At 39.8% G+C, this 12,029-nt stretch overlaps 1 protein-coding gene across 2 annotated transcripts in view; it reads left to right on the forward strand.

The window, feature by feature from the left end:
- Positions 1-9,183, forward strand: part of LOC115437758 (prohibitin-2-like) — a 28,017-nt gene extending 18,834 nt beyond the window's left edge. For both annotated transcript variants that reach the window (XM_030161090.1, XM_030161091.1), the window contains 2 exons: positions 7,629-7,705; positions 8,664-9,183. In XM_030161090.1, coding sequence (XP_030016950.1) covers positions 7,629-7,705; positions 8,664-8,712 — 126 coding nt within the window. In that variant the 3' untranslated portion in view covers positions 8,713-9,183. The remainder of the gene's footprint in view (positions 1-7,628; positions 7,706-8,663) is intronic.
- The last annotated feature ends 2,846 nt before the right edge of the window (positions 9,184-12,029 follow it).

The following is a 12,029-nucleotide window of genomic DNA, read 5'->3' on the forward strand; positions in this document are numbered from 1 at the left end:
ACATATCTACGCGTTCATGGGACTCAGCACAATGCTCACATTCAAAAAATTTTTGAGATACGATGTACAATAATTGATTTATAACAATTTGTTTGTTTTCACACTTTTTTCACTTTAGACTGCCATTTGACCCCCTTAACATGCTCCAAAACTCACCAAATTTGCCATGTATGTCATGGATGCTGAACACTTTGATTCAATATTAAATTTAACCCCTTGGGTGCCAAAATAGACTCTGTAGCGCCACCTATGTAGTAAAAAACACACAAAATCTGCCCTAGCGGCCAGTAGGAATGTCACAGAAACATGAAACAAATGCCAAAATGTTGGTCTGATTGAGCCGACAAATCATACACTGACACTCGTGAGCTAACTCCAACAGGAAGTTGGCAATCTGCCTTTGAAAGTTACTCTATGTTTCTGTAATTACTGCTTATTCATTTCAGACTTTTAACAAAAAAGTTATACCTCATTAAATTCCCACAAGTCTGCAGAATCCGAAACTGAAAGAATTTTTCTGATACGACCTACGGTTATGGAATAATGGCGATTTTTTCAAGACTATGTTTAGTTTCACTTTTCACAATGGCAAAATCCCTATAAAAGTCTTGCTGGTGCATACATGCACATGTTTGTCTGTAGTGCAGTGGTTCATGTAGCTGCCAATGGAACAAGAGGACCCTGGTTCAAGTCCCAGGCAGTCCAATTTTTTTATTTTATTTTTTTTTATTTTAAAACAGGTTTTACTGCATTGTGTTGTGGATATTGGAAATTTTGCACACATTCAAAAGTACACGGAGTACATTTTTTCAAAATAAAACCCCAATTAAGAATCATACAAAATGTCTATTACATAACTCCTTTTCATTTTTATGACCAAACGCTCAACTGTTTGTACAATGTTTCTTCATTCAAAAGTACTCTTTCTCACAGACACATGCTCACACAATAGGGTTTTTCCAAAATAAAAGCCTTAAATGTGATAAATCATCACTTTTATACTCACTTATTCATACAGTTTCAATTCATTTTTCAAACTGATTCTTTCTCTCACATACAAAACAAATGCACTTACACACAGTAGGGTTTCCAAAATAAAAGTCTCATTTTAAAGGTGATGCTGGTTTCAGCAGAGGGTCGCTGGTGTTCTGTACAGATGTAAGGAGGACGGACACTAAAGGGTGGGAACTGGTATGCGGACGGAGAGGTGTGAGTGGAGCTGAGGTGTTGACGGTCACGGGAGGTGGATCGCGGGGGAGGCGGAACGCCCGGTGCGAGGTCCCGCCCAATGCTGCTTGCAGCTTTAATTATTATTATTATTTTCCCGACGCCACTTTGAACTGGATTTTGACCCCATAAACATGCTCGAAAACTCACCAAATTTGGCACGTATGTCAGGTCCAGCGAAAAATTTGATAAAATGCAAAAATTAACCCCGTAGGTGCCAAAATGCGCTCTCTAGCGCCACCTATGTCAAAAAACACAGAAACCACCATAGCAGCCAGCAGGAATGTCCGAGAGACATGAAACCAATGCCAAAATGTTCCTTACATCGAGCACTACAAATGTTCCAGTGGGCGCCGAGAGCTAACTCCAACAGGAAGTTGGCAAATTGCCTTTCAAAGTAAAACCCTCAACTTGAAACTAGTATGAGCCAGTTTGTCATATTGGCTTCTAAATAGCACCAAAAGATACAGTGAACCCTTCTCAAAGAACTGTCTTCACAAGTTTCTAATTAATGTCTTAGTTATTTTTTTGTAAGTTCGGAAAAATGCGATGTTCGGGACTAATTTTTCAATTTCGACTTTTCTGCCCCTTGTCATATATCCATACATTCAGAAAAATCACCCCAACTCTCCTGTACAAAAATTTTTGAGATAGGATGTACAGTTATGGATTCATAAAATATTGTTTGTTTTTATGATTTTTTGGCTTTAACCTGCCATTTGACCCCCTCAACATGCTCAGAAACTCACCAAATTTGTCAGATATGTCATGTCTGGTGAATACTTTCATACAATATCAAAATTAACCCCTTAGGTTCCAAAATGGACTCTGTAGCGCCACTTACAAATACAAAATTGCCCCTAGTGGCCAGTAGGAGTGTCGTACAGACATGAAACCAACGCCAAAATGTTGGTCTCATCGAGCCTGAAAAATCATACACTCACACTCATGAGCTAAATCCAACAGGAAGTTGGCAATCTGCCTCTGACTGTATTCTCACACCCAAAAAATAAGACAAGTATACTCCTTTCCACCATCACTGCTTATTCAGTTCAATCTGTTTTTACAAATATGATATATTAATCCACAAAGGAGACTTTCTGTTTTCCTCTAGTCCAAGAATTTTTGAGATACGATGTACGGTTAGAAAATAAACACTGTTTGTTTCAAAGAATAGCTGTCTCCCTCTTTGAGAGTTTACAAGGTGACGACCCTCCAAATTCTTCGCATTCCAATGCCTGAAAGCCAATTGGCTGAATCTTTTCCTGTGAAATGCATACAATGAAACCACCAGGTGGTGCTGTAAGTCCATGAACAGACAGTCAGATTCCTAGTGTGACTGAAAACATGACAAGAAACTTCACTGTCAAACTGTACACACAACACCATTTGAACAATACAGAAAAAATATGAAAATTACATAAGAAATATATGTATGTATGTAAAAAAATATATATGAATAAAAGTTGAATAAAAATGAAGACATGATAAAAATGTGAATGGTACACACACACACACACACACACACACACGATAAAGTTTTTGCCACAAGGCAAGACCCCTATATTTCTTTGTGCTTTTTTTATTATTATTTTTCCACCATCACTTTGAACTGGATTTTGACCCCCTAAACATGCTCCAAAACTCACCAAATTTGGCACGTATGTCAGGTCCGGCGAAAAATTTGATAAAATGCAAAAATTAACCCTGTAGGTACCAAAAGGCGCTCTCTAGCGCCACCTATGTCCAAAAACACGGAAACCGCCATAGTGGCCAGCAGGAATGTCCGAGAGACATGAAACCAATGTCAAAATGTTCCTTATATCGAGCACTACAAAAAATATAGGAGGACGCTATGAGGTCTGTCCAAGAGGAAGTCGGAAAATTGCCTTTCAAAGTAAAACCCTCAGCTTTATATATATATATTTATATATATGTATATATATGTATATATGTATGTATATATATATATATATATATATATATATATATATATATATATATACATGTAAACTAGAATAAAAATGAAGACATGATAAAAATGTGAATGGTACACACACACACACACAAAGTTTTACAAAATCTAACCCTTAAAAAAATGTGAAGAATAAGTTTTACGCTCACGTGTTTGTACAATTTCAAGTCACTCAAACGGATTGTGTCTGTCACACACACATATGCATACACACACAGTTGGCTTTTCAAAATAAAAGCCTCATTAAAAGGGGATGGTGGTTTCAGCAGAGGGGCGCAGGTGTTCTGTAGGGATGAAAGGAGGACAGATGTAAAAAGGAGGGGGCTGGTGTCGGGACCGATAGGTGTGAGTGGAGTTGAGGTGTCGACAGCCATGGGAGGCGGAATGTACGGGAGGCGGAATGCACAGGAGGCTGAATTCACAGGAGGCGGAACGTACGGGAGACATACGGGAGGCGGAGCGCATGGGAGACGGAACTCACAGGAAGCGGAACGTACAGGAGGCGGAATGTACGAGAGGCGGAATGAATGGGAAGCAGACACATGGGAGGCGGAATGCATGGGAGGCAGAACGCATGAGAGGCGGAACACGTGAGGCAGAACGCACAGAAGGTGGAACGCATAGGAGGCGGAACACACGGGAGGCGGATCACCCAGTGCGAGGTCCCGCCCAATTCTCCTTGCAGCTTTAATTTTATTTGTTCTTGCCTTAACGTTTTCAAAAATGCCAGTTCCTCTGAGGTTATATTTACTTTTCCTACATTCAAACATCTGCTGGGTGGAAGGAGGAAGTAGATTATTATGGACCTTATCCATCACTACCACTGGATGAAGGTCAACAAGGTCATGGATTTTCAGTAAATTAAAATTCTGTAAAAATAGAATTTTCAGGCATCACATGAAACCATTATGAAACGATAATAAATGACAAATAGAATCAAATCAGTGTCAGTGGACCCATATTTGTACCACAGTAAATGACACTAATGATCACATGACCTGAGCTGACAAACTTAACCCACCACCACAGCATTAACCACAGGGTAGCATACAGGGTAACTTAACATGTTAGCGTTAGCACACACACAATAAGGCATTAACCATATAGCATAGAGGCTAACTTAGCATGGTAGCATTAGCACGGACCACAAACTCAGTAAAAACTCAACATCATCAAACTCAACAGAATTTTTCTCGGATGAGTCAGATCTTCCAAACACAGTGACAGAAGTTTGTCCTTCAACTCATGAATAACTTTAATGAACTTTTATTAGAAACGGCTTCAACACTAATGATCACATGACCTCAGCTGACAAACTGAACCCAACATGACCAGGTTCAACAGAACAACTCCAGTCCAACCCACAAAACCACATTTGGACTGCCGGTCCCTTCACTTAGAACCTCCATCATTGTAGTTCTTGTGGTTCCATGTGAACAGCTGGACCAGTCCAACTATGGAACTATAGGACTACAGGTGAAAATCCAACAGAACAGTTGGATCAGATAGAAATAGATCTAAACGCCAGCACAGACCAAAGAAAACAGAATTTACAACAGAAATGTCACGAACACAGGTAATACACTGGACCAGTGGAAAGATGACTATATCTGATCAACTTAGAGCTGGAGTTGGTAGATCAGCACAAATACAAATGAATGGGTTCAGATGGTGGTACACTGAATAGAGGAACTATTGGCCCCACCCCCAGAACCAGGAATGAGGTCCATATTTCATCTACTATTTTGTGTCGTAACTGTTTTCTGTACCACTCTGGACATGATCCACGCAAAATCTGAACTCAGACAATACTAGATCTGTAAAAGGACAGAAAGACGAAGAGGAGGGGCTTGGCACTGTCATGTGGACCGATGGGGTCCTGAATAAGTCCAGTCCCTGGGGACAGATGATGCACAGCTGGTTAACTCAGTTGTTCAGACCAAGGTTATTATCGTTAACGAAAACTAATGAAATGATGAAAACTAGAATTGAAAAAACATTTTTGTTAACTGAAATAAATAAAACTATAATTGAACGAAAAAAACAATAACTGAAACTGTATTGTGTGTTTACAAAACTAACTAAAATGTACAAAAATTACGGATAAAATTCCCTCCATTTTCCTCTTTGTCAATGTTGGATTGATACGAAAGCGATTTATTTCGCTTGAGCAATTTTAGCTAGCGGCACTGTACGACCCTTCACAGTCTGTCATTTGTGTTCACTTGTGGTTTCCAGTCGTCTTCTGGTCCCCACTCTACCTGGAAACATGCAGACTAAAGTTGAGAGAAAGCAGCAGAGTCCTGTCTGGGATTTATTTGAATACTACGACAGAGAAGAGAAAAGAGACGACAAAACTAAAATTAATACTAAAACTAAGCATTAAGGGAAAAAAAGAAAAACTAGCAAACCTGCTCTAAAAATGAATTAAAACTAACTGAATTAGAGAAAAAACAGTCAAAACTAAATTAAAACTAAACTAATGAAAAATAGGACCAGTGACCCTGTAGCTTACCGGCCAAATTAAAAGCTTTGGGAAATGTATCCAGATACCATTTACTATCACCCAGTTATAAATAGCCCATGTTTTGGTCATATTCTGATCAGATCTGCAAAAACTTCAAATTCCAACTTGATATCATTGATACTGATTTATTGGATCAATCCACTTCCTATCTCTTATAATGGGAAAATTTTTCAAAGTTGCACCAAATCCAGAATCAGATCCGGATCTAAATAATTTCAATACCTTGTGTTGACATCCTCATACAGAAGCTGTATACCAAGTTTGAAGTCAATCAGAACTGGAGTTTGGGAGAAAAAGACGATTGAAATTTTTTCCCCATAAGAGCCCATGTTAAATTTTCTGTAAGTTCCAGATCCAGAAGAAGATCCTGATCAGCATGTGGACATTGTGTTTGGTCATCTCCCCATCAGGGCTGGACTGTAGAAATTTACACTGGATATCATTTATATTTACTGAGTTATTGCATTAATCCACTTCCTATCTCTTATAATGGGGACATTTTTCAGAGTGGCACCAAATCCAGAATCAGATCCAGATCCAAATAATTTCACTAACTTTTGTTGACATCATCATAAAGAAGCTGTATACCAAGTTTGAAGTCAATTGGAATTGTAGTTTCGGAGAAGACAATTCAATTTTTGTAATGGACGACAGACGACGACGGATGACGACAATAGTTTACGGCCTGTCAGCCGGTAAGCTAAAAATCCAAAACTATTATAACCTTGGTTCAGACGTCCACACATGGACGGTCCACATACTTTTGGCCTGGTGGTGCATGTGCTGAGTCTACCTGTGTCCACTAGATGGAGCCAAAGGAACATGAATGTGCAGAGAACAGGCTCCTGTTCTGACCTTTTGTCTCCGTCTGACCTTTGACCCTAACACTTTTACTGTTGGACAGACGCACGTCTCAGTTTGAATATTCACACTTTTACATCAGTGTGGGTCAGTTTAATCAGGAATAAATATAATTATCTTAAACGTCCCATTTAGACATCGTTGTTATTTAATACTTTATCGGACACAAACTACTGATAATGGTTTGGATTTTCCAAGGTTTAGGTTTGATACAAAAAGAAAAGTAAAATCTAAACAGTTAATTGTCGGTTCTAAACGGCCTTTATTTTATGTAATTGTTGTTGAAGTTCATAGATTTTCCTCTGGGAATCATTGATAAAAGGCCCATTAGTGTTAGTTTGAGCTCATTGAAGCGTCTGAGAAGTAGTTTTATTTACATTAACAAACTAGTGTTTCTGTAGTTGAAGGCTCCGCCCACAGCTGTTCGAATGCACAGTTCAGATTTTTGGGTCAAATCTGATTTTTTTTTTGTCAGTTTTTTGTTCTTTTTTTTTTCCCAGACTGAAGTCACATTGGAAAATATCAGATCTGTATCAGATTTAGGCCCACATATGACAGTGGTCTGGGTCAGATTTAGGCCCACATATGACAGTGGTCTGGGTCAGATTTAGGACCGCATATGACAGTGGTCTGGGTCAGAGTTAGGACCACATATGACAGTGGTCTGGGTCAGATTTAGGACCGCATATGACAGTGGTCTGGGTCAGATTTAGGACCGCATATGACAGTGGTCTGGGTCAGATTTAGGACCGCATATGACAGTGGTCTGGGTCAGATTTAGGACCGCATATGACAGTGGTCTGGGTCAGATTTAGGACCGCATATGACAGTGGTCTTGGTCAGAGTTAGGACCGCATATGACAGTGGTCTGGGTCAGGTTAGTGCTGCTCAGACTCTCTGTAACAGATCAGATCCAGGTCACATATGGGCACATTTTTACAGGGACTGTGTAAACTGGTAGAGGTCAAAGGTCAGATGAACGGAAGTTTGACCTGATGTGGTCCTGTTTCTGACCCTGTTCTTTCTGTCCATCTGTAGGTGGCGCTGTCCCAGAATAAGGTTTACCTGAACGCCGACAGCCTGGTCCTCAACCTGCAGGACAGTGACGGATTCAAGTGAGTCTGATGGTACAGGTCCAGATCCAGGGACCAGGTCCAGGACTCAGGGACTTGGTCCAGGACTCAGGGACCGGGTCCAGGACTCGGGAACTGGGTCCAGGACTCAGGGACCGGGTCCAGGACTCGGGTTAATGGACAAGGACGTCTTCTCCTTTTTTCCTCTTGTGTTTCTTACATCGTTTGCTACTTTTCCATTTTTGTCGCAGTTTTTTCATCTTTTTCATCTTTTTTTTTCTTTACACGTTCTGGTTTTACATTTTTTATGTCGTATCTATTTTGCCATCTTTTTTTTTTTTGTTTACATCTGATATTTTCATGTGTTTTTTTTTTAGTCTCTTTGTCTCTTTTTTTTAGTTTTTCTCATTTGTTTAGACTTTTTGGGCTTTATTTTTATTCAGTTTTACATTTGTCATCTTTTATGTTTTGAACTGTCATGTCTTTCTTGTTTTTATTTTTTTGTCTGTATCTCATTTGTTCCTACATTTTAGTTACATTTTTTTCTTAAATTGTACGTCTTTTTCGTATCGTTATGAGTTTGTGTTTTTCATTTTTCCCACCGTTTTTAAATTTTCCTTTTTGCATCTCACTTTGTCTTTTATAAATAGAACTGTTAAACTGTTTTTACCGAATGTGCATAAGTTTTAAGTATTGGGTATTATTGTTTTATGTTGTTTTTAATCTAATAGTGACATTGATTTATTTCTTTAAAACTGAGTTAAATTTAGTTAAAATTGTTATAACAGCGTCTGGTCTGTTAAAGGATCCGTTAATTTTATGAATGGTCTTCCGTACGTTGTGGTCCGTTTGATCCAAAATGACACAAATTAAAACCTGGTAAATAACCAACAGAAGATCCAAAGGTTCAGCTCAGATCTTTGGGACTAAATGGTGTAAACTCATTTACCAATTTTTCGCCTTCTAATCCAAATCCTGTCCAATGGTTTATTTCTTTCAGTTTGTCGCTGCCGAATTCCTCCTCAGAAACTCTTCCAGTCTCGTCGTAACTTGTCTTTGTGGACCTCGACGCCTGCCGACCCCGGCCTGGTTCTGGTTCTGATCTGATTTCTCCTCAGTCACACAGCGCAGGAAGTGGACATGTGGTTTTATTTTGAAAGGGTTCTGGTTCTGCTGGAGTCTCCTGTTAAACTACAGCTGCCGTTTCCTGTCAGGTCACTCATCCAAACCTTTAATGTTTCATGAACTGCCTTAAAGTTTCGTAAACCAGACTCACAGCAGAACCAGAGGAACTCTTAAGGGTTTTTTTTCTAAACCACCGTCAGTACACAGAAACAAACACTAGGGGGTGGAAATGTGTCCAAGAGGAGAACGATACCGAGTCATTTCCTCCTGATTCTACATGGACTGTGTTTGTAAAAGTGATTTTCACTGAATCTGATGCTTTTGTCTTCAACTAATGGTGAAAATGTCTGTTACGCATTTGCATGTCGGTCATTTCTGAAATCTCCTGTTTGGTGAAAGAAAATCCAAGAAGTTGTTTACATCTGTAGAAGTTCAATAAAGCAGGTCAAGATGCAAAAAATAACTGGAATTAGTCGGAACAGTTCTACACATGATCAGAAAACTCTAGGTTTTTGCAGAAACGACGTGCAGCTCGAGTCATTTAACCCTTACAGACCCAAACGTCCACCTTTAACCCTTACAGACCCAAACGTCCACCTTTAACCCTTACAGACCCAAACGTCCACCTTTAACCCTTACAGACCCAAACGTCCACCTTTAACCTAAACCATCTACTGATCTAAACTGTTTAATTCCTGTTGATCCGCTAATTTTATCAATTCATGTCAATAATTGGTGTAAAATACAGTTCTCCATGTTTTCATGGTCATCAGAACCAGAGGAACTCTTATTTGGACGTTCAGAGGCACCGCAGTTACCGTGGAAACACCATCATCTTCTACAACATTGATTCCCCAGTCAAACCCATGGAGTTGCATCATTGCCAGTGGATTGACACACTGGGTTTATGTTCAGTTAATGACAGATTGGACAGAAAAAGACACTGTTCATTCAGTTTCCTCTGTTTTTTTATATAATAACCCTCAACTTTAATCTGAGCTTTAATGAACATCTACAGGATCAGTTAATTAAATATGGGAAAATATCTGATTTGAACTGAAAAAATGCAAAATAAATGGGTTAATATTACAATAATTGGTGATAAATCACTTAAAAAAAGTTAAGACAGAGAGAAATCTTTTGGGGAACCTCCGCTAAAGTAGAACTGGGTCTGTATGGGTTAAGTTCAGCTGATCTGCATAGATTTTTGTTGCAGATGCAGACGTTTCAAGTGTTGAATGCTTCTGTAGCTACAGTGTACGCGAAAGTTTAAACAGGCTGTTTCATAACTAAATGTTTTGTATCCCCTGTTTACGATAAGGATGCTAATGCTAATGCAGATCTTCTATGGTCAAAAATGTCAAGGGAGGACGCGAACGGTTATTTCAACTCCAACAATTTAACTGAACTGATCTGTTTACATGATGTTTACCGAATCGATCAGATAACACGGGTTTACACGAACCAAAGCCGAAATTTACAGACGACCACAAAACCAAGGATATGATTTTCCAACTTCAATGCTAGTTTTTTGGTCGAGTCTTTTGTTAATAGCTTCCTGTTTAATTAGTTCACATGGTCATATTTAGCACCAGTTCTGTTTTCATTTGCTCGGTTTGCGATGTTCCACCTTTAGCACTCCTTTATCCTTTCAAACTAAAAGCCCTCTAATGTTAGTGGATAGAAGCCATTAATTTCTCAGTGGGGCTTTTATTGTGTAAGTGTTGCCTTCACATGATGTTTGTTAATTTTTGTCTGCAGTGGCCAGAATTACTTCTAAGAAAAGCGGGGTCGTACAGTTGGCCGTCTTCGATTAAACTGGTAGAACTCGGCACCAGAGACGCTCATTATTTGGTTCTTTATGAGGGACTGTAGTTGTGTGTTGATACGTAGAGTCGAGTGTCTTCTGCATATAGAAAAAACGAGATATTCCATAATTCCAGTGAAAGGCAGAATGTGAATGTTGAGCTGAAGAGGACCGAGAACAGAGCCTTGAGGAGCTCCATATGTGGTTTTTGTTTGTGCGGATTCGTGCAGTGAAACTTTGAACAACTTGTCTGGTTTGGTTTTGTTTTTTGGTTTTTTTTACAGTCAAAAATCGATGAATATTCTTTAGTTTTTCTACCTCCTCAGCTGATGTAACTCCCGAACACGAGCAGAAAAAAGAGATTTAATCCAATCAGAGAAGGGCCTACAGTGTGTACACGAGTCCAAGATGCCGATATTTTCCTGTTGAACTGTTAATTGACTTGATGTAGTTGAAAGTTTCTTGTGTTCAGACCAGTCTCAGACGATGGAGGAGCTTCCATCGGACTCTTTTATTCCAACTGGACTTTTGATCATTCAGGTCATATTTATCGGACAGCTACGACGCCAATGGACAGCTTCGACTCCAAAAGACAGCTCCGACACTAACAGACGGCTACGACACTAACGGAGAGCTACGACACTAACGGAGAGCTGCAACACTAACAGAGAGCTTCAACGCCAACAGACAGCTTTGACGCCAACAGACAGCTACAGCACTAACGGACGGCTACGACACTATCAGATAGCATCGGCACTAACAGACAGCTTCGACAACTACAGACAGCTTTGACACCATCGGACACCTTCGACACCAACGGACATCTTTGACACCAACGGACAGCTTCGAAACTAACGGATAGCTACAATGCCAACGGACAGCTACGACGCAAACAGACAGCTTCGACACTAATGGACACCATTGATACCTATGGACATCTACGACACTAATGGACACCTTCGACACCTACCGACAGCTTCGACGCTAACGGACAGCTTCGACGCTAACAGACAGCCTGGCTGGTGTCTGCATTCCCCCTCAGGCCTCCAGGCTTAGCCGTGTTTGGTGGGAATGGAGGTGAGCAGTTTCCACAGTTAAATGACAGTTGAACAAGCGTTAGAGTAAAGCTTGAGGTATGAATGCTGGTGAGTTGTTGGAAGTTTGGCATTTATGGGATGTTTGGTTCCGTCTCGATGTCAATGATTCCAGTTCAACAATAAACATCTGCACTTTTCTATTAACGCTGACTTTGACCGTGTTTTATGATTGAATTACATCTTTTCATCTGTATTTTTTTAACATACACTAAGCTTATACCAACCCGATATTAGGATCAGGGGGGAGTGGTGGCAGACAAGTGTCCTGTTGATGTTCTACAGCTTTAGTCACTCCAGTATTCATGTGTGTGGCATTGAGTCATAGGCTTTCTTGTAG

This window comes from Sphaeramia orbicularis, chromosome 17 (assembly GCF_902148855.1).
Source record: "Sphaeramia orbicularis chromosome 17, fSphaOr1.1, whole genome shotgun sequence".
NCBI lineage: Eukaryota > Metazoa > Chordata > Actinopteri > Kurtiformes > Apogonidae > Sphaeramia > Sphaeramia orbicularis.